General features: G+C 37.2%; 1 protein-coding gene across 2 annotated transcripts in view; it reads left to right on the forward strand.

Annotated features, from left to right (window-relative positions):
* The window catches only part of TFEC (transcription factor EC), an 87,969-nt gene that overhangs the window by 49,010 nt on the left and 14,901 nt on the right, over positions 1-24,058 (forward strand). For both annotated transcript variants that reach the window (XM_041421041.1, XM_041421042.1), the window contains 3 exons: positions 3,091-3,336; positions 5,450-5,545; positions 23,830-23,944. In XM_041421041.1, the coding sequence (XP_041276975.1) occupies positions 3,091-3,336; positions 5,450-5,545; positions 23,830-23,944 (457 nt within the window). Of the gene's footprint in view, positions 1-3,090; positions 3,337-5,449; positions 5,546-23,829; positions 23,945-24,058 lie in introns of those variants that run through there.

A 24,058-nucleotide genomic window follows, 5' to 3' on the forward strand; every position in this document is an offset into this window, starting at 1 on the left:
ATGCCCATGATTAAGGTCTCTGGGTCTCTGAGCAGCTAAGTTTGTACTGATCCTTGTTATTTTACTTGTGAGATTACTTTATGTGGAACTCATCTTTCAGTCTTTTGCTTTTTTTGCATTTATTTCACTGAACTTCTAACATGAAACCATCCTTTTTTCACCAGACTTGATAATGGTTATTTATAGTTTCCATGTATAGACTATTAATTCAAATATCCCTGTCTGTTTTTAGATTTCTTTCGCTTCTTCAGTTCTCAGAGCCTTGTCCAGAAAAGTGTTGACAATCTCCAAGGATGGAGATTCCACAGCCTCTCAGGGCAACTGGGTGTGCCAGTGCTTAACTGCTCCTTGTTCATCATTAAAATGAAACTCAAAATCAGGTCAAAGTTTAACATTTGCAATTTTTGCAAAACTTATCTAAAAGTGTTAAAGTCATCTGCAATATTCAGTAAATCTAAGTTGAAACTTACCTTCATACCACTGATAAAAGATAAGAGAAATCACGCAACGTCCCAATGGAGAATAAATCAGTCATACTTAAAAATGAGACACTGTATGATCTGGTTTGTCTTTACATAGTGATTTGAGTTTAAAAAGTGCTTTATTTTAGCAGTGAGTATTAAGACTTATTTAGAATACATAAAGATAAAAATCAGGGCATAGATCTATTTTTAACCTCAAAAATTCTGCTTTGCAATGACTAACTGCCACAGTAAAGAGGTGGAGAGGTTTGCAAAACCACAGCAACATAGATCCTGTCAGCAAAGCTTTCGTTCTTTTTCTGCCTGTGTACGTTCAGGACAGGATACAATCACTGAAAGATTATCATACAAAATAAGCACTTCTGATAAACTGTTTTTAACCTAATCACCAGTTAGCTGAATGTCTTACAGAGATCTTCCCTTTGCCCAGTGGGATGGCCTTGTGGTGGTTCACTAAGAAAACAGGATGCACAGAGATTTTGGTCTGCCACTAGCAATGTGGGGCCCAGAGGAAAAAAAAAAAGCAAGCCATTGACTTTTCAGCAGTTTTCTTGTAGCAGACCTATAAAAATACCTTATTAAAACCACATTGAAAACAAGGTAGTATAGATCTTGGACACTGCAATTTTCCTGTTTCCCATTTGATTTGAAGGTATATGACATTTTTGATTTTATGCTTCAGGTAGGCCTGTCGAAATTCTAAGGCAGAAATTCATTGCTCGTTACAAGGAGTTCATCAGCTTCATTAAAGATAAAAAATTAGTAGGGGTGAAACGCAGTAAATGCAATTGTCTCTCTCCTCTGTGTTGATCCAACTCCCATTTATGCCACATAAAGAATTTGTATTTTCAAAGCTGTTCACTGCAGAGTTCTGCCCTGCTGGAAAGAGATCTCCATCAGTTTAGGTACTGCAAGGCTCTGGGTAGTGTCACTTTGTGTGTATTCTGTCCGTGAGGGTACAGTCCAGCTCAACCATGAATTGTCCTTGGGTGCTTCTGAAAGAGCAGCAGACAGTGAGGGTGCACAGAGAATCCTTCCTCCAGCCATCCAATGGGACATATTTGTTTTCCCTTAATATATTTGATTTTGCCCAAAAATAATATTATGGTTAAACTAGCATGTGATAGATGTCATTGGATTATCATTTAAGAAAATGCTTGAGTATTTCATTTTCAATATGAGCTTGAGTATGAAGGACTAAATAGATGCATAAGTATCTGAATTATTTATGATTTTACATGTATCCTTACACATGATAAATCAGAGCTTAAACTAACAGTGAATTGTGCACTTTCTAAAACTATCACAAAAATCCAAGCTAAGACAATTATGTGAGTAAATCCCAAATATACATGAAAGTTTTGCAAACTTATATATTATGCATACCTTCCTAATATAAATCAGGGGAAAATACAGTGTATTTAGGATTTTATACCAATATTCTAATGTAATTTTATTTAATAACTTTAGAGTTTACATCAAAATAATTAATCTCATATTCATTACTGCATGGCTTAGTCTTTTTTATATGAATGGAAAACTAGTTTAAAGAAACATAATTAAAATTATACATTAATGATTAAAAATAAAGTAGGTACTGCAATATGTATGAAAACATGACTTCTTCAAATGAAATTTGATTTTATGGCTATCTATCTCTGCTTATGTATTTTAGGGGAATCAAAAAGAACTTTGTTTAAATGACTAAATATTTTTCAGAAAAAAGTCCTCAATGTTTTCAAAGCAATTCTTGCTATTATTTAACAAATATTAATTGTGCTTACAGAGGCCACTTGAGAAAAATTTATGATAAGACATTTTTTATCAGTCATGCCATAGGAAGACAAGAGAGCCACAGGGCTGAAATGCCAGTGAGGTGTTTGTATGCAGTGCTCCTCTGGTAGTTAAACTGCAGGAATGTAGACATTGATCTGAAATGGGAGTTGTTTGAAGTAGCAGCTGTCAATCTCTATAATCAAAGGATGGCCCAAAGTCTTAATCAGATATTTTGGCATGACCACTCAGTTTATGAAGCCCAATCCTTTTCAAGAAGTCTTCACAGCTTGTGGATAGTGAGTAGCCATTCAGAACTACAGCTTGGACGCTATTGCCAAAGTACAGCAATGCCTCATTTTAGTGACTGTACTTATCACCAGGATTGAGGTGGGAATGAATGTCTACTACTGTTATTATTTAAAATTGGCTGGATGATATTTCTCTGTGCATTTATTTACTCTTTCATGTACAAAAGAGTCAATATTATTTTAGAGTTCATATATGCATGTGGATTTGATTGCAATGTTCTCAAGAAAGATCACTTTTAATTGAGAAAAATGTGCAGCATATTTCTGGTCTTTTCTCAGGAACATGGTTATCTTTTCTAATTCTGTTTTTCTTTATAATTATTCAGTGTTTGTTCAGCTGCGTAAGGGGAAAATGGTAAAGAAATAAAATATGTGTCAGTGTGTAAAACTGAAAAAAATTAACAATTCTATCCAAGTGTTATTAAAGCTGAATCTATTGATTTGAAATATTTTTAAGTGAGCATATGTATAAATACTGATACTAACATCTTGAAACTTCAGCAATTATTTCTCTTCCTTCCCAGGTACAAACACACTTGGAAAATCAGTCTAGATACCACATACAGCAGAGCCAGAGGCACCAGGTGAAGCAGTACCTGACCCTTGATGCCAAGCTGTCCAGCCAGACCCTCTCGCTGTCCCACTCTCACGCGGTCCAGCCGGTGGGGGTGAGCTCAGTCCTGCGGAGCGGACACATGGCTCCAGCCAGCAGCTCTCCGCACAGCCCTGTCACCAAGCTGCTGGCCCTCGGCGGCCAACACGAAAATGCGGTAGGGCAGAGCTGGGTGGAGAAAGGGGAACTGGGCTCTGTCTACTTCCACAAAAATGTTACATCACCCACACTGCACTAGAAGTGGGCAAGACATGACTTTCTTAACTTTCGAGGGGTTATGGCACTTGCTTTCTGTATCCTTTTGAATTATGTGGGTTGTTCCCTCGTCGATTGTAAGATCCCTTACTGCAGGATCAAGCTTTTAGACTGCTGTCAGATAAAATGTACTGTTGCATCTTTTTACATATACATCATATGTTGCTGTACATTTTCTGAATATGCACTTTGCAAAGAAAAACATCCTTTTTTCCAGATGGCAGTTGTTTCTGTCTGAAGGTATTAACCTAGCTGCATAAAAATACAGATCACCTTCAATACATAACTGAAAAAATCACTCGTTCATTTTTCAGTTAGCTGCTATATTTTTATGTGGGTTATCTTGAGTAAATTGGCAAAGATATGCTAACTTTAGTACCACCATTGATTTTAATAGAGGTTCAGCTATAATACGATGCCGGGTCCTTAGCCAGTATGAGATGTAGGTCATTATGGCTTTTAATACTTCAGTAGATTTCAAAAGAGACTGTTTATTGGGTAAGAGGGGAATTCCTAGAGAAATGAGAAATGGAGATGCTGTATGTCTTGGACTTTAATAGAACAGAAGAATCTTACAAATACACCATGACTCATTCAAGCATTTGGATCTCACAGAGCTAAGCATGAGGGAGCCCATAAAGCTTCCTGGAAAGTTCATCTGGGGCCTCTCCATTCCTTCTGCATTGACAACTGACATTTCAAGTCAGGTCTATGGATTACTGGAGCTACTTTAAAATGCTGTTTTCAATGGCTTTTGTGGACACCTATGTGACCACCTCCAGGCTAGCAAAATGCAGTGTGCTGAAACCGTTCTCAGGCATTTTGGGTCTGATCAGGAGCCTGCCCAGTACCACTCTCTGTCCTGGTGGAGATGGGAGGGTGATACCTGGCACTGGCAAGATCCTGGCAGCTTTGCAATGATTTGGACAATCTCATTTCAGACTCAGGGGGGATGGATGGCTGTCTCAGTGGAATTTCTTAATGTGGGTGTGCCCTGTGGTTGAGAGCAGGCTGTAGATATATTAGTAAACAATACAGAGCCAACACCCAGGTTGGTGCAGTAAACTGCACTCTTTCATATTGCTTAATTGCCAGCATTTCTTGGTATGATTTTGGCCCTGATGGTGCTTTTCTAGATAAGTCTGGGCACAACTGCTGGCACAGTAGTTCTGTGTTCTCTGGTTTTAGAGAGGGAGATGAATGAATGTATGAGCTGTGCTGGGCCATGTGGCCAAAAAACTGTGTGTTGAAAGGTCCCATGTCTTTTTTGCATGGGACCATCTACAATTCCTTCAGTTTCCAACAGCTGCAGATAGTAGAGTTAAAAGTGACATGCTCATCATGAGATCTCTCCCAAAATTGTATTGTGAATGAAACCAGACCATAATTATCATTGAAAACTCATGTTGCACTTTGTCCAAATCTATATGAATCTATAGGCCTTCAAAGTACTTATTGTTTCATACCTAGTAATTATTGAGCTATTCCATCTGCCTCAGCAGTTTTGGCTCAGATGAGATCAAAAGTGAGACCAGAAGGCTGTCTGGAACAATATCCAGTGTACTGCTAAACAGAGAAACCTCTACCTGCCCAGGAGGGCAGCATGTAGCACCAAACCTTGAGTGACTCATGCCATTGCAGAACCACAGGTTCCTTTCAGGCTTCCTGCACCAATGCAGCAATGCCCTGTGGATATGACACATTTGATCAACATGACAGGTCACAGTTACAGCTTAACAATGCATTCCTGTCATCTCCTCATGGTGCTGCAATAAGGGGTTAAATACTGGCGTGGGCTGGTGTTTAAGAGAAAGATGTATCTTGATAAACCACAACTGTTTTCACAAGAAGTAAAAAATGTGAATATTGTATAGAAGTGTTTGAATTGTAAGACAGAAACTTCTATAATTGTTTTATTGCTGTAATAGATATTCAAGATTAATTCCTCTATATTTTAAAATAACATTTTTCCATTATTATTTGTATTGATTTGTCTTAAAATATTATTTTATCAGATGGAAGAAGTTATTGAAGACATAATCAATATGGAATCAAATTTTAATGATGAAGGGATAGGTTGTTCTGAAACTCCTCTACTAATGCAAAGAACTGTAAGTATTTTGTTGACTTTCATCTTGCTTTTTATACTAGAAAGCTTTGAGTGATTCAAGCACATCACAGCTCAGAGACTAAGGAATAGTATCAGTGGACTGTTCTTTCTCTTCAGCTGATTGCTTTTTTGTCAATAATTATTACAGAAAAGGGCACCGGTGTGGTGAGACACAATTGTTTTAAGTGGTCTGAATAGCATTTGGGGTTCTAGCCCAGTGAAATGTCTGGTGCATAACCCACTGGAGTTTCTGATGTCTGTGCAGTGCTAAAAATAATAAGGATAAAAAGTCTCTGGACTCTAGAAGGCTGTTTAAAGCCTTGTTTGAAGATCATTCTACCCCAACTAAAAAAATTTCAAAACATCCCCATATAATAGTTTCTATGGTACAGTTGTTTCTCCAGTGCCTTATCTTGAAGCAAGGCTCTAGGTTTGGATTTTCATACAGACAAGATGCATTCAGTTGAATAATTTCAAGGACAAATAAAAAGAATGTTACTTTTTCACAAGAATTAATGCAACAAACTTCAATTTTATGATGTCTCTTTGTGAATAAATGTGAGAGGACGAACAAAGGCTATTTATGTTTCCATATATGTTATATATTTGAAGAGGAAGGATGGAGCTTTTCTGGACACAAAACCACATAGAGTGTTATTACTTATGGAAGTAATACATGTCAATACCTGTAATGCACTTTACAGAAGAGTGTATGTTGTCCTTTCTACCCTTTTTATCTGATGTCCGGAACTGTTTGTCCTCAGGGCTTTAAACTGTACACTGATAAAGGGGAACTTCTCCCTGATGAAGGCAGAAGGGTTGTCACAAGCTTTGACAATCCACCAAGGGCACATCAGAATACAGTCAGGTGCTTCCTCTTTATCTCCCTCTTGAGGAACACCTTTTTCCGATTTACAGAACTTCCATTGCTCCAAAACTACCTTAGGAGACAAGACCTCTACTCTTCTATGTTGCCCATTCCACAGTCCAGCATTAATGCCAATTAACATTTCCATGAACACCTATTATTTGCATGCCAACTACAGAATTGTTGCAGCTGGACAGAACATAGCAAATAAATGGTCCCTGGGGAGTGAATTAATATTTTGGCTCAAATTAATGTGAGGCAGGGGAGGATAATTTCTGGTATGATAGCGTGGGATGGTGATGAGAGGCATGAATTCTGGGTTTTGGGTGGAAGTCATACTCCCTTCAAAACCTTTTAAAATTGGATGATATTAATCTGTCCTAATTCCAGGTTCATTAGCCCTTATCTTCAGCCTTGAAGGACATTTGTCTCTAAAATTTATTGAATACCTTACTCTTGATGAGGAAGGAAATATGCAATGTCTTTTAGACCTTGATGGTATTGTATTTACAAAGATCTGGGACTCTTGAAGTGCCTCTGAGACAAGTAATAGTCTTTGGATTTTCATTTGTGCTGAGGAAATCAGCAGGCTGCTAGTAAGCCAGGGAGTAGCACAAATTTCCAAATTGCTCAGTTCAATACAGTGGCAAAATAAAGCCTGCCTTCAGCAAGGCAGGCAAACTGCATCAGTGTGAGGAAATTGAAGGGTGCCTCTGTTTCTGCTGCTCTCTTTTAGCATTGCGTACTTTAAAAATACACAAAAGAATTGGCCATATGGAGATGATCTCAGGCATTTAGCTCATACCACTTGGTTTTAAGCCATCTTTCAGGCAACATCCTAAATCTGCCAGCAAAATTTGGTCATGAGCTGTGCAATAGAAAAAGATAGAGACATAGCTAGAAAATAATTTTTCTATATCTAGTTTTTCGTTATCACATTAAACATAAGGAAATTTCTTTATCTGAGCCAAACATATGTATTACAAGAGTATTAGACTAGGAGGCTTGATCAAGAATGAGAGAACACCTAATTCCCCTGAGATGTGCTGGGTTTGTGCTGCACTTCAGGCAAGAGCCCATAGTAGCCCTGACATCTGCACAAGGTGCCTGCTGAGGTGGCTGACACAAACGTAGAGTAAGTGGGATTACAGGTGACACTGAGTTGCCTCTGTATCTGACTGATTTTGGCTTTCTCTTTAAAATTCTCCAGCATAATTCCTAAGTATTTCTAGAATTCTTTTTAGACTTTCCTTGCTTGAGATTGTCTTGATTTTGCAAACTGTTCAGAGTAATCTCTGAAATTCTGAAATGGGCTGACTTGGTTTTCAGAATGCAGTAAAAGGCTCAGGTATTTTTTCAGCAAAATCTTTTCTTGAAAAAGATAAATTTGTGATGCCGCTTTTCTGTCTCAGTGTTCTCAATGGCTTACTCAGTGGCTGAGCAATTTTTCCACTTTTTACGGTGCAACCTGTTGTGTGTTGCAGTGAACTAATGTTTACTTCAGTTAAATGCACCCATGTACCATTTTAATGGCACATTAAATGAAGACATTGGATTCTGTGGGACCACTCGTGAATAATTGCTCAAAGGCTCATTGTCTGACCTTGAATTAATGAATTACAGTTATGCATTAGTAGAATCAGAGAAGTGAAAATAAGAACATTCCTCCATCTCTCATTAAAATAATTACAGCTTCTGAGGAGTGGATTATCTGGCTTGTGTTTGGACTCAAATTTATAATTTCATGAAACTGTCTTGTTTTGGGTGGTCACTTAAGAATTGCTTAAACTAGGGAATATTCTGGCTGTCTTTCTATTGCTCTTCAGAATACCTTAATGGCAGAAACCTACTTTTTAAAACAATCTTTTAGAAGTTCAGTTAAAATGTAAGACCAGTTTTCCCTACATGCAAGAGGTCTTGATTCCTCGGAAAGAATTTGTAAAACAAATTATATCTTTGTTCATAAAGCATAAAAAATAAAATCATAACTATTCTGATGAACTTTCATGTAGTGATAACTGTTTGTTCATTATGGAGAAGGTAAGATTTAATTAAAAAAAGACATAGTTGAAGATGGCATCAATTTAAAGTAATTTTTCCTTGTTGTAATAATTTAGTTTTAGGAGATTTTAACTAACAGAGAGCAGAGTATTTGTTTATTATAAGACAATATTTTTTCTCTAAATATCATATCAGGAGCAGCAAGTTTGTTCCTGACAGTATAAGAATCATTAAAAAAAAATGAAACAAATAATGCATGAGTGAGTTTTATAAGTAAATTATTGTCACATAGGTCAGATATGGTGACAGACATTTGAAAAGTAAATGCTTTTCATTTTCATCAGAAGTTCATTCAAAATCCTTACAGTCTATTTACCATTTTGTAGTGAATTTAAAGTATATTAGTACTTCCAAATGTTCAGAACACAGGAAGTGTAGACGTTTAGGTCTGTTAATACAAAGTGCATGTTATACTACCATTTATAGTTTAAGGCAGGTAGTAAAAAGCTCTGCTCTACATTGTGTTTAATACCAGCAAAGAAAAAAATTTAAGAAACATATTAAAGCAGATGTTCAGAGCGTTAGTCACAGAGAAGAGAGGAAAGAGCAGAATTAAAAAATAGAGTCACTGTGCTTTTCAAGGTGTGATTTAACAGCATTTGATTTTATTAATCACTTCTTTGTACTAAATGTTGTTTTGTTTTGGTAATATACATATACAGCCCTAGGACTCACCAGTAATCTACCAGTACCCAGTAATCTAGCAACTACAATGGAGATCTCTGTATAAAAATAGTTGGCAATTTACCAGTACTTTTATTCAGAAAAACCTGTTGCAGTCCAAATAATCACTGCACAACTGGGATAATGCTCACTGCTTGACATGCAGTCCACTAAAACTTATGGCAAAAGCATTAGGAGGTTTCCTGGTTGAGACTGGTTGAGTGGTTGACTGGAATGAGAATAAAGTGAGAGGAAGTTAATATTCTGCAATGGCACAGGTCTCTCTTGAACAGACCTGGGTGGCATCAGCAAGAAAAATAATTTAATCTTGTGAACATTTTCAAGGATTCTAAGTTGTCTTTTTTTCTGGTGCACAAAACATGAGCTTTCAGGACTGATTTTGAAGAAGCCAGGGGCAAGAAGCTCTGTAGCAGTTAGATGGCTGGCAATGAGTGCTAAGAAGTAGTTGCAGAGCAATGCTTCAGGCACAGCACTACCATGAAATTGGATTTCAAAAAGCTACCAGGAGAGGCCCAGCTGCTGGTATGTTGAATCTGTTCAGCTTCATGTTGCTGGAGTAGTCAATTCTGAATGACTAAACTAAATGGAGCAGTTAATTTCAGATTGGAAGAAAATGGAAAGCTACTTCATGAAAAACCTTTCATTCAATTTTTTCCCACATCCAGTACCAAATAAAGCCAAGAAAAAAGTGTTTCCATGTTGATGTAGGAAGAAATTATTTACTGTGGGAGTGGTGAGACATTGGAAAGGGTTGCCCAGGGAAGTTGTGAATGCCCCAACCCCAGCAGTGTTCAAGGCCAGGCTTGATTAAGGCCTTGAGTAACCTGGTTTAGGTGTAGGTGTCCCTGCCCAGGGAAGGGAGGGTTGGTACTGTATGGTCTTTAAGGTCCATACCAACCCATTAGCATTCTATGATACTATGATTTATTTGTAATATTTAAGAAATGTTTTCTTTAACTATCCCCTTGAATGACCTTAGCAGCAAGAATGTTGAGAAAAGAAGAATTAACCCAGTACCAGAGAAGTGAAGAGGGGATAGTTAAAGAAAACATTCTTTAACTATCTTGCTTAGCAGCAAGAATGTTGAGAAAAGAAGAATTAACCCAGTACCAGAGAAGTGAAGCCAAGACACCTAGGCATGATGGAAGTCAGGGGTTGTGCCAGCTGTGAGCTGGGGAAACAGCTGGGCAGGGGAAAGGTGGCAATACTCTGTAAATGTTGTGCCTTGCAATGGGTCACCTCTTCAGGGATCTTCTGAGGCTTCACTGCTCCACTTTCATTTCATATACTCATAGTTCACTGTTCTACCAAGGCTGGGAGCTACTGCTTATTTCCAGTCTGCTTGGGAGTCAAGTCAGTGGGATTGCTTCACTTGTGCCACCCTTGCAGGAAAAGAGCTTGTGGAGAAAATCCTGCCACTGCATGGCTTGCTTGTATTTGTTTTGCTCCTTTGGCATTTGGAAAAAAACCAGATAGGGAGTAGATCAGGATAGGACAGATAGATGTTTTCCTTCTTTAATTTTTATGATTCTATTAACTGCAGCTGGTACAAATTCTGATTAAATCTATTAACTCTGCATTTGATTTTAGGGAGACACTATTTATTGGGAAAAGCATAGTTCACTCTGTCTGCAAAATCTCACTGCTATTATAAGGTCTTTGAGGTCACAGTTTCTCATCATGACATTAATAATTTGTATTTGTATTAATTATTTGTTAAATATTGATGATGACCATCTGGATGGATTGCAAAAGCTGCTGTCTGTCCCACTCTCAGAAATCATACAGAAAGAAGAAATTCAAGTAGGTATACTCCAAAGTATTTTATTCAACAAGTGCTGCAATTATTCAGTCATGAAATAAAACCAGCTTTCCACTAGAGGTGCATGTAGCATTGCTGATCTAGGCAGCCCCCTACTGCATAATCACAAGTATTTTTTATTTAGTGAATACTGATGTAATTTGGCAACCCTTATATGTTGATAAAATCTGCTAAAGTTCAAAACCATTTTAGAGAAAGGGCCAGAGTAAACATTAACAACCTCATTTGCTTAGGTTGGCTAACTTGAAAAGGCTGCATAACATCAATGAAAATGCTTTCTCAATCACATTCTACACTAGATTAGTCTTAAAGTCCAAGGAAGAATCAAAGTTCACTTAAGTATATAAACTTCTGTCTAGCACTCTCTGGTATCATTTACAAGTTTAACAAAAAAGAAAAATGAAGGAGAAGGAACAGTCAGTAGCTATTGAGGAAATTATAGACGCCTCAAAAATAAAACTGGTGAGCTAATATTTTCTTTGTCTTCCTTCAATACTATAAAAGTGTTAGGTAAGAAATTGTGTCATTCGGTTGTTTCAGTTGCAAAAAAACTAAATATGAAAAGCACAAATTCAAAACTCCTCAGGCCTGTTTCCTGCAGCTGGAAGTATCTTTTGTTATCACTGCCACTGCTGTTTTAAATGTTATACAAATGTCAGATGAAGGTTTGCTTTTGGTATTTCACACAATTCAGTAGTTTGAGGTGGAAATGGGCAGTGTACAGCCCTCTTGCCTGCACAATTTACCTCATGCTGTAGGAAAGGTCTTCGCAGAACAGAGTATGCATTACTTTGGGTCAGGAGAAGAACTGTGATCTACTTTTACATAGCTGCAGCATTCAAAAGCTGTGCAAAATTACCAAAAATCTCAGCTCTGTCTCTGGCATGCTAACAGGCCAGTGTCTAGTAATCCTTCTCTATTTTGGGGGTAGAACTCTGTCTGAAGGGAGCCAAAAGACTCACTCTTCACGCAACTGTAGTAAAGTTTCCATAACTCTGAAACTAAGGGAAAAATTCTTTTTTCCTCTCTGGTTTCCTCTTTCTAAAAGGTAAACAGACAGAAATGAAAGTATTATTCAAAAGTATATAGTTGTTTGTATGCAAGTACCTTTTACAAACATGATCTTTATCTCAGACCTTAACTTTTGTTTTACAGTAGTAAGAGAAAAGGATAGTTAAAACAGGTTTCTAACCTCCCAATATTCATTCCTTATTAATCCCAAGCCCATGTGCAGCAGAATCTGCCAGCAAATTCCTGCTGTTTGGGGCCACCAAGAAGATTTTGTTTTATCCCAAAGCCTGTGCTGCATCTTGTGTTGCTCTCTGTATACAGCAATGCGAGACTTGAAGTCCTTAGGACATGACAGGCCATAAAGAAGATTGTATTTAGCTCACTGCTGTCTGCAGCATATAGGTTATGATGCTTTCTGGAGAGAAACTTTAGGAATTTCTGTCAATGACATTTACATAGGTTGAATAAAAGACTTGTGAGCTCAGAGGCAACAAGGGTGGCTGCTTTGTTCTCCAGAGGCAGTCAAGCTTTTTACTGCAAGACAAAACTAGCTTGTGGAAAATAAGGATTTCTCAAATCCATTTTGATAAATACACTTCCAAAAGTACAGCTTTAATGATCATCTTAGCACTCGCTTTTCCATCAGCCTAGGCCTTCAATGACCTTAATATATGTGTAAAGTAGTTTATTAAGTAGCTGACTTAATAATAAACTATATTTAAATTTATATTTATACATATTTATTACACTAGAAATATGCATTTGTGAATTTATCTGAAATCAAACACTACAGAAAGGATTTTCAACAAAAATAAAATTCTGCATGGTACACCCATGTAGAAACACTAGAACACAGAAACCTTACTACAATATGTTCAGAGTCTTAGGTGTTAGATGACATCTCACAGGACATAAGATAAAACATAAAATATATAGAGTATATTATATAGCATATGATATAATTAAATGTGTTTTTCATTTCTCCCTCAACCTCATTTTTCCCTTTTTTTGGTGCTTTTCACTGTTTTTAGAGGAAGGATTTGAATGATTTGATATATGCATTTACATGCTGTATCCAACAAAATTGAAGTAAGGTGGAGCCAAGAATTAGTGCATTATCTGGTGTTACTTGTGAAATAATAGTAAAATAGCTAACAGATCTATCATTTAATTGGCATCTTTTGTTTTCAGAACCTGGGGTTTAGTGGGCAGTAGTCTTATGAATTGATTTCCAGCTGCAAGTTGGATGATGACATTGTCACAGCATCACTTAACTTCTGGACTGTGTCTGTTAATTTTGTGACCAGAAAAGTAAGAAAGAGCTAAAAACATACAATTAAAAGGTAGTAATTGAAAGAGCATATACATCATGCAAAGGGTTGGTTCTCCAGAAAATTCCTTTGCTTGGTCATATTTGATCAGACATTTATCTAGACAATGGACTTCTAAGTATATGATCAGGGCAGAAATGTACTATGACTGGAATATGAAGAGAGTTCATTTTTCTCTGATGAATAATGAACCATCTTGATGATCATTATTGGACGATAAAAAATGAACCAGTTTTCATGCATAATATATAATATCTGATATAATGTATCTGAACATTAAGTCCCTGGTTGAGGATTGTGTAATTATGAAACATGTTAAAGATAAATATAGAAGGGGATACAATTTGTTCAGATGAAAACAAATCTGAGAAGGATAGTATTTTCTGCTAGTCTCTTTGCATAATAAAAAGAGAAAATGGAACATTTTTGAATCATTATTGGTGAAGACCATTTGTACTCAAATATAAGTATTTTGCATTGCAATTGCAAAAAGGACCAAGAATATTTAGCTTTAAATGGGATCTTCTAGATTCTGAGAACAGTATACTACAACTTGTTTAGCAATTGATACTGCAAACACATCCTTATGTTCAACTTTCTTCAAGCAGCACAGCAATTGAGAAAGAAAGCTGAACACTAGTCTTTCTAGTACTTGTATTGACAAGATTATGCATCATGTCTGCAATAAATTTGAAAAGATGAAAAGTGCCAAGTTATTAAAACTCACATTGAAGATACAAGAACTGCTCTGGTTTTCCCCTTGTCAAAACCTGCAAACTCCAATTATACCAGGTGCTGTAATTTAGAAAATGGATTTGTTAATACGTGTCAATATACATTTATTGATCAACGCACTATTTGGCCAAATTCAGTGCACATTTTGAGTTCAATCTGTGAACTTAAGAGATTGAAAAAAGGTTTTGTTTACCTGTCATGAATAAATTGCAAAGGCATGACAAGCAATCAACTGTCTTTTTATGTTTGGTACCCCAGTATCACGAACACAAACTTTTATGACATATGTGAAATGAACTGTGGACACAATTCCATACTGAGCTTTTTGTATTTGGGATGCATATATGGAATAATAATGTAAACATTGTGCAAAATTTCAACTTCTGTGGGTTTTTTTTCTTTAGTTAAAATGATTAAGCAAGAAACACATTGATGTGTGCCAAATTTTTTTGTGGCTAAGAAGAAGTAGCCTCATTTTACAAAATTGTTCCTTGAAGAGTTGCTATCAATTAAGCTCATGAAAACATAATTTAAGTGGAATATATTTAGGGGTAGGAAATGATAAAATATTGCACTAGTCTTTTGTTTTAGATGCAGTCTGAGAGAGTACCAATTTTTACCAAGAACCAAAATAAATTTTCTCTTGCAGATACAGTACTCAGTCTTTCAGGTTAGGCAGCTACATAGTCTCTCTCTTCTTGTGACAAGTAAAGCCACATGTGTTGTGGTTCCCTGTTAAGTTTGCCAAGCCTGCAGGTGCAGTACAGGCCAGCTGACCATGTGTCAACAATCTGAGGGACAATAATCCTCAGAATGGTCTGGACGGCACAGCAGCTGCTGTGGAAACAAGCCACACACTGCTGCTGCAGGAAACAGGCACACTTGGTGGGTTGTTTGTCTGCAGTTATTAACCCCAGAAAAAAGGATAGCAAAGGAAGTTCCTGCTAGCAACTTGCTTCCTGCAACTTACTCCCCACTTGCCTCTTTTCATGAGCACTTCTGATCCAGGCAGAATGAAAGTGTGTGGTAGAGGCAGTCTGGTCCTGACCTCTGTCCTCTCTGGGGACATCCTGACCTTGCTAATCACACTCAGGCTTGTGTGTGTGGCTGTGAGGAAGTGAGCCCCTTGGAGAAATGGCAGCTGGATAACAGGACAGTCTATCCTGTTGTCTGTTTGCACGTTTCTCGCCATTTGTCTCTTCACAGAGAAAAGCAAGGCACAATTCTTCCCAAGAATATTTCTGGGTTTCACATTCTCTGAACATCAGAGAAAGAAAACACGGTTCTTATCTCATTTGCTGTGCCTGCTGTGCCAAAGCAGAAAGCAGTATGGAGATAGTTTACCCAGAGTGATGGTGTTTTGTTTCCTTGGCCTACCAGGGCCGAGCGCATGTGTCTGTGCTGGGACTGTCAGTGGACAGTCGTGAGACACTCACGAGATTCTGTGCAGTTGAGAGCAGAGTTGAGTGCTTGGCAGATTCAGTTTAGAAGTAATGTAATATAGTGTAATATAGTACAGAATAATATAGTATAATAAAGTAATTAATTAGCCTTCTGATATCCATGGAGTCAGATGTGTCATTCCTTTCCCACATTGGGGGTTGATCTAAATACTATATGTGTTCCTCAAGGGAAAGCAGGCTAGCTGATGAACTGTTTTGACCTGTCAGGACAGTCCAGATACCTTTGATGAAGGGGTCTTGATATCCTAGGGTTTGGCCATTTTAGACAAGTAGAACATGTCAGGTGTCTGCTTTTTAAAGATAAACACACCCCGCATCATCCTTGAGTGGTGACATCCTTTGGATGTATGGAGAGCTGTTTCCTACTGGAATTAATATTTTTTAGCTAGTCCTGCATATCCAAGGTTTGATGTTGACAACCTTGTGTATGAACACATTCTAGTAAAATGCAGTGCAGGTTATTTAGAAAGTAACTGAACAGAATTCCTTCCAGGCTAAGGAGCAAGCTAAAGAGATAATAAAGTTTTTTCTATTTAAAACAAAAAAGATATTAATGAAGTTTACCAAAAACCAATCCTTGATCTCAGTTTACTTAATATTGTCATTAGTGATCTTGGAACAAAAAGATACATTTATGCTGATGAACTTACTGAGGTAGCAAAAGCAAAATATTACCAATACAAAGAATGATGAGAATATCATAGAGGAAGAATTATATGACTGTGATGACAGAATGGTCTAAATGGAAGGAATGTAATAGTACTGAGTGGAAGGTCATTCATTTAAATACTAATAACAGGAATGTCTGCAGTAAGCTGAGAACTCATTAACTGCAGATGACAGAAAAAGATCTAGTTACATTAGTTGTTCAGGGGATAACTAAAAGCCATCAAAATGATGGGGCTGCATAAAGGAGATAAATATGATCTTAGCATCCATCATGAGACTGATTTCCAAGAGACATAAGGAAATATCCAGTATCACTGGGCACGAAACTCTTTGAATGCTATAGGCAAAAAAAGGTGTCCACCCTTCAGAAAAACTAATTCACAGCAGAAAAGGTACAGAGAGGCTCTTGTTAGGACATATCATTGCATGAGAAGTCTGTCTGAAGAGTCATGATCTGTCCAAATTAGCAAAGCAAAGTCTCAAGGGAGCTGTGTTCACTCCCAGTAGCCACCTGGTGGGGGGGGGGAATGTTAAACAATGACATATGTCTTAAAGGAACACAAAATAAAATAAAATTTGTCTACAAATGGAAATAAAAGATAAGCTTTTTGACAATAATTTGTGATAATTCAACATTTAAAATACTCCAAATAAAAATATTTGTATGTGAAACCTAGTTGATTTTAGACAGAGCATTATTGGCTCATGAACTAGAATATGTAAGGATATGTTAAATTAACTCAATATCCAGGAAATGCTTTCTAGTCTAGGCTGAAATTTTCAGCAGAATTCTCAAATTAAGAAAATTCTAAAAAAGCTTTAAAAGCTTTTTTATTCTAAAAAAGCTAAAAAAAAAAAAAGTTTTGGAAAAGGGTTTGGCTGTTATTTTCTAGCTGTGCAACACTGATTGTGCTACAACCATGAACCTTACAGACTTGACTTTTACTGTAATGCAAACACTTCACACAAGATTACCAAAATGGAAAAATACTTAAATAATAGGTGATCGTGTATGTGAGCACTGTTGTGGCATAGGCCTGTTTAGGGACTACAGGTACAGACAACCTGTATTCATACATTTTATTGCTGCATTCAAAATCCTACTCTTGGAAGATATGGAAATGCTATTGGTTTAGGTCTTCCTTAAAATTACATGATGTTTACAAACAGCTATCATACTATAAGATTTGGAATACCACATAATGTCCTTTCATAAGGCAATATCTTTCATGTAATGTTTTCCTTTATAAAACCCCCCAAACTTGATATTAGAGACTGCAAATTGTGAACAAAGCTGTCCATTGCTAGTCATCCATGCTGTTAATAAACCCTTAGTATTTGCTACACAATCCTGCCTGCACAGCAGTTCAGACCCAAGTATTGGACATGGCAATCTGCTCTCGATGAGACCTCCATCGTACTTCCCTTGGACACTGTCAGCAAGCACAAGGTCACAGGCCTGTGAGGTGTATTCACTCAGGTAGTCCGGCTGAAGTTTGCTTTTATAATTGGTCTAAGCTTCGTAGTTGAGTATCTTTCAGGACTGAGCCCCATGAATGGAAATTCTCATGTTCCAGTCTTTGCACACAGGCATTGAAGATCCCATGACACTTTATACAAAAGGAAGAATGTTCACCCCAGTGTCCTTGCCAAATGCTAACTTTGTTAATTACAGCCTGCTTTCTTCAGTGCTCCTTGCAGTTTTAATTAGAAATTGTATTATTCTCTTCCTGTACTACATTGTCACTGGTTATTTCCAGTTAACCATTTGCTGTGCTAAAGGTTGTTGATATTTTGTCCAAAGCTGGTTGTATTTCAGAAATGGGAAAGATGGCGTATTATATTATATTATATTATATTGTATTATATTCTGCTATTTTTAATATTTCTGTCCTCAATCCTTATGAGGCGCTTGCATTTAAATTCCTAGATACATGTACATAAATATAAGTACCATGAAAGCAATGTTTGGAAATGATGTGACTTAAAAGGACTTCTCAGAACAACACAGGTGTGAACCAATATGACACCTGCAAGAGAAATGATTTGCTGGTACCTAGGAATTTTCATACCCAAATGTCTGTGTTTCCACATCTAAATTGAAAACAAGAACATGCTTTTGATATGGTGGAATCAGCTGGGTTTTTAAAGCATTTTGGAATTCATCAAGTTTCACAGTGCTATAGAATTTTAAAATCATCATTGTATACATATTGTATAATTGTGCAAGTGTAAGTGATTTGTACCTTTAGGAACATTGTGTTGAATTTTTGTGAAATTATGTATGTATATATATAGACTTATCTTTTAATGTAGGCTTGGAAGGTATTTGAAGTGTCAGTACTGCAAAAACTTTCCCTGCTTAAATGACACTAAAAGCAATAAATTGCATTACGATGCATGGAGTTTAGGTACATATCCAAACAGCTAGATATATTTTGATTCACAATTTCTATAATATATTGTGCTATATGTTACTATTTTATAATTTGAAAATTAGTTGCTTACAGATGTCTACATTTCTAAAAGAACTTCCTGTTTTGTCAGACAAAAGGTATGTTTCCTCATGTTGTATCAAAATTGGCCAATTTCTACTATAAGATTGCTCTCAGTGTTCAGTAACATTGGTAAAGAAATTCCTTGGAATTTTCTATGTGTGATATCAATGCAGAGCAAATTCAGGTAGGCAGTTACAACAAAATGCTTTGACACATTTTTTGACTGCATATTATAAAAGTCTCTGGTAATCAGAAAAATTATTAATTTTAAAGGAAGTCTTACTTATGTGATTTTTAAAGTAAGAGTTTATTTTGAAATTTCCACATGAGGAGCCCAGTGAGATTTCCTGAGAAGGTGCACATAAGAGGCCTGCAATATTCACCCCAAACTTTCTTCAGAGTTAAGAATAAGAGACAGAGATCATTCAGTTCCTTTGGACACACTCAAGTGTCCAAAACAGGTCACATTAATCACTCTCTATTTCTTCTCCTGATCCTGAATCCTGACACTGAGAATTATTCCTTGCACAATAATTCATAGCAGATTTTTTGTGTTAACTGTGAATGAGTGTGTCAAAGGGAGACCACCAGTGGCCATGTCCACAAAGCCACTTATCAGTCAGTCATAGTGAACATTGCAATATAATTCAGATTTCTACTGAATTCACAGAAGAAAGAGACAGTTGATAGTGCAACTGGCACTAACATTTCTTGTCACCTGCATCAAGATGACAGCCCTGTAGTTCCTTCATCTTCCTTCTGGCCCACCTTGTAGATGGGCACCACGTTTACTCCAATAACTGTGACCTCCTCAGTTAGTCAGGACTTCTGGTAAATGACTCAGAATGGCTCAGTGAGCTCTTCTGCCAGCTCCCTCAGGGCCCACAGGTTCATCCTGTCTGGCCTCATGAACCTGTGTGTGTCTAAATGGTGTAGCAGGGCACTCCCCATTTCCCTTGGATTGTGAGGTCTTCATTCTGCTCTGTCTCCCAGGTCGGGTAGCTGGGTACCCAAGGAACAAGTAGTACTACTCTTAAAGACTGAGGCAAAGAAGGCATTAAGTACTTCAGCCTTTTCCCAATCCTTTGCCACCGTATTTTCTCCCACATCCAATACAAGCAGGGAGATTCTCCTTATCCCTCTTTTTGCTGCTGATTTGTTTATAGAAACATTTTTCATTGTCTTTTACAGCAGTGGCCAGATTAAGTTCTAATTAGCTTTTGGGCCTTCTAATTTTCTCCCTGCATAACCTCACAACATCGTTGCTGCCCTCTTGAGTTTCCTGCCTCTTCTTCCACTATGCTTTTTTCCCCTCAGTTCCAGCCAAAGCTCTCTGTTCAGCCAGACCAGCTCTTCCTCAGTGGCTCATCTTTCACACATGAAGATGACTTGCTCCTGCTCCTTTAGCATTTCCTTCATGGTCTCCTTCCTGGACTCCTTTCCCCATCAGGACTGCCTCCCAAGGAGTCTCTTAACCAGTCTCCTGAACATGCCAAAGTCTGCCCTCTAAAAGTCCAAGTCTTGCTGATCCCTCTCTTCACTTCCCCAAGATATAAAAACTTTGTTTTTATTGTTTTATTGTATTTATTGTTTCATGATCGCTGTGCCCAAAGTGGTCTCCAAGTGTCACATCTGTACAAGTGCTTGTCTGTTCACAAACAGCAGATCCATCAGTCACCTCCCCTAGTTGGTTTGCTCGCCAGCTGTGCCAGGAAGTTAGGTCCAGAGATCCTGTCACACACTCCAGGGATCTTCTGCACTGTTGTTTCCTCTAGGCTGTTGTACTTCCAGACAACACCTGATAATTTGAAAGTCCCCCTCAGGAACAAGGACCAGCAATCACAAGACTTCTCTCAGCTGCTTATAGAATATTTCTGTTGCCTCTTCATCCTGGCTGGGTGGTCTATACCAAAGTCCAACCGGGAAAACTGCCTTGCTGGCCTTCCCCTTGATTCTTACCCATAAACATTTAACCTTAGCATCCCCATCATTAAGCTCTAGACAATCAAAACACTCTCTAAAATATAGAGGTACCCCACCGTCTCTTCTTCCCTGCCCATCCCTTCTGGAGTAATTCTTATGTGAATCCTCTTAATTAGTGAGATGATAGGCTTGTAGTCATCAGTAGTTGAATGACTTGGGTTTGGGCTTAATTTTCATCATCTCTATATGGAGTGGTGATTCTGTCTTCCTAATGGCTGGTAAATATTGTGAAATGACAAGGGGAAGAATCCTGGAGAGTATCTGCATGAAGCGAAGGTGATATGGTACATTTGGCAGAGACCCTCTGCAAACAGAATTAGACAATTTAGGGGGCTGGACAGTCAGTGCAGGAAGTTTAACAAAATCAGATCTTGAATTCTGCACCTGGGATGGGGCAACCCTGCATGTGTGTACAAAGTGAGGAATGAGATGGTGGAATGCAGTGCTGCAGAAAAGGGACCTGGGGTCCTGGTCAAAGGCCAGTTGAGTGTGAGTCAGCAGTGCCCTGGCAGCCAGGAGGGACACCTGTGTCCTGGGGGGCATTAGACACAGTATCATCAGTGGGGCAAGGGAGGGGATTGTTGGGCAGTTGTATAGAATTGCCTTCACTAACTGTGTAATTGAACTCAGCTGAAATGTCTGTCTCTGTTTAAAGTTGAATTTACTCATGCTCTTTTGAACTATCACAGAATTTTGAACTTTGAGGTGTTTGAGGTTGGTATTATTTTTTCCTTGCCAGCTAAATTGCCCAGTCATGAACTTTTCTCTTGGATTTGGGCATTGTCATTTAAATCTGTAGCTTTGTGAATAGACTTTAGAAATTTAACTGTCTTGCAAGGATAAATGTGAATTTCTGTCTGAAAATTAGAACTAATCAATTAAGTATCTCATGTTCGTGTTAAACTGTAGTTTACAAGCCTGTTTCTTCCATTAATGTCACTGATAATCTACTAAATTGAAGGTTGCCACCAGTTTCATGCAAATTATTGAACTTATGTACACAGCTGTGTGAACTACGTAAATGGATATGTAATGAGAAATGTATTTCTCATTTTTAAGATTATTTATTAGATTATATTATTTTCAGTGGTTATTATTTCCTAGCATTTCACAAAAACAGTAGCCTAAGTCATACAACATCCTTGCCAAAGCCCATTGGAACCTGGAGGTGTAGGAGTCACACTGGCTCTCAATTTTTTATATAATTCTGTTTTCATATCATTTGAATAAACCAAATTCATTTACATGAATGCAGGAAGTAATTAAATATGATGAGACCTAATATGAGTTCACTCATGTAATGTAGTTATCCTATCACTGGAACAGAGAAAATGGAAAGGTAAAACTGCAGTGAATTCTGTAATACTTATCAGTTTACCCCTTGAATGAAACAAAGGTACCTAAATTGAGAATGCTCTTAGCATTCAAATCCTGCATATTAAACATAGCTTATTCTGAGTAATACTCATCTGAATTCCAAACATTCTTTTAAAAAGTATTTTCACTGGGAATGTATAAGCAGATTTTCAAAACTGACTTGGTGTTGTGATTTCTAATGGTATTCAAGAATTTTCATTTTTCCTAAGTAATAAAGCTCTAGTTTAAAAATGAGCATGTTATTTCTGTGTGTTCAATTAGAATTCTGATTGCTCCATTTCATAGTATGTAATAGAACTAGGAGACTTTAACTCAAACTAGATTCTCAGATGATCTAGTAAAGTTATTTGTTAATTTAACAAAATCATTATTTAAAAATAGAGCTAATTTAAAATTTCCATTTTAATATAAAATACAGGGAGCACTGCCATGGAACAACTTCACACTGAGCAAGTAATTCAGAAAATTGTCTCCATTCAAAGTAACTTGTGATGAAGCTCACAGTCTCTACAAAAAGAGAAATTACAAAAGTCTGAAAAAAGCTGGTTCCCAGCAGACCTATGGTTGGTGTTTTGATGACCTGCCTGGAAAATTCCAGGTTGTTTCAGGATCCATAGCTGATGGGCAAATCTGTGACAACACATTTTCTTGTACATGAAAAGCAATTTTCTTAAATAACTCCTAATTTCCTTTCATGCTTTTTTGTCTCAAGTCAGTGGTTGTGTCCACATTTTTTTTCACCCACTTTTTAATCCTTTTTGGGTTTTTGGTTTTTCTTTTGTTCACTTTTGGATTTATTTTCTGTTATCTTGGCCATGTGGACCCAAACTCAGTTTCTAAACCCTTGAGTGTTGACCACAAAAAAACCCCCAAAGATGTCAGCACAAATTTTATATGCATGATAAAAAAACCAAAAAAATGTTTTTGTTTTACTGCAAAGGATCAATGCTTAAAGGTTGGTCATAGGGTCATAGAAAATGAGCAAAGCCTGAACTGTTCTTCAGTAAACTTTTGCATATTTTATAGTTATTTCATATGTGGAAATTTATTAAAATAAAGGTAATGTACAATTACCTGAAATCCACATACTTTAGCCTTACTTTTCTTAGTGTGCATTCTATGGGCTTATTTAGCTAATATCACATTATATTTTTTTAAGGGAATAAAGATACTGGTACACATGGTTATATGTTATGCATGTTGAAACCATTAGGTTATCTGGTCTATCCTGACAAGAGTACAGTTCCTTTCCTCAATGCATATTCTCTGATGTTCTGTCCACTCTAATTTTAACTATTACATATAACTAGGTCCCTCAATATATTGCTAGACCAGGCCCTGTATGAAGTACCAATCCAGAGTGGTTAAAAAGTCATACTGGGGATTACAGTCAAAATCAGCGTGGTAAAGTTGACTTTTGGGCTAATGGATATTTGAAGTGCAGACATGGCAACACTGGATTTAGAAAATGCAATTTGGAAGCAATTGAAAAACAGACACTGTGGCTCATATCTTGCCATCACTGTATATCTGAAGCCTGCAAAAATGGCACCTTAGAAAAATGGCAGACAGTGATTCTTTGCTTTCAATTTTAGTTAATATTGGGTAACAGGAATCTTTCTCTTTAGATATATATATATATACTCCTTCTAAAGAAAACCAGACTCATATCCAAAAATATTTGCTCCTTGCATGCATTGTTTTTTTTTTTTAAAAATCTATTAAGTATTTTACTTATTTTAATTTTTTTTCCTTATTCTTCTTTCCTTCCCTACTCCTCAAGCTATCTAGCAGCATTTTGGATATATATAACAGTGACCAGGGAATGGCACCAGCTAATATGGGTCTCACAAATGCTTCTTGCCCAGCTAATCTACCAGTAAAAAGGGAGCTCACAGGTAAAAGGACTCTGAGATTTTAGTATATAACTGCCTAAGTCATGGTGTGTGTCTTAAAAGTTGAATCTTATCTGTGAAAAAGATATCCATAATTGAATTCCTGAGAATTTTCAG

Source organism: Onychostruthus taczanowskii, unplaced genomic scaffold (assembly GCF_017590055.1).
Source record: "Onychostruthus taczanowskii isolate IOZ18803 unplaced genomic scaffold, ASM1759005v1 scaffold68, whole genome shotgun sequence".
In the NCBI taxonomy this organism is placed as follows: domain Eukaryota; kingdom Metazoa; phylum Chordata; class Aves; order Passeriformes; family Passeridae; genus Onychostruthus; species Onychostruthus taczanowskii.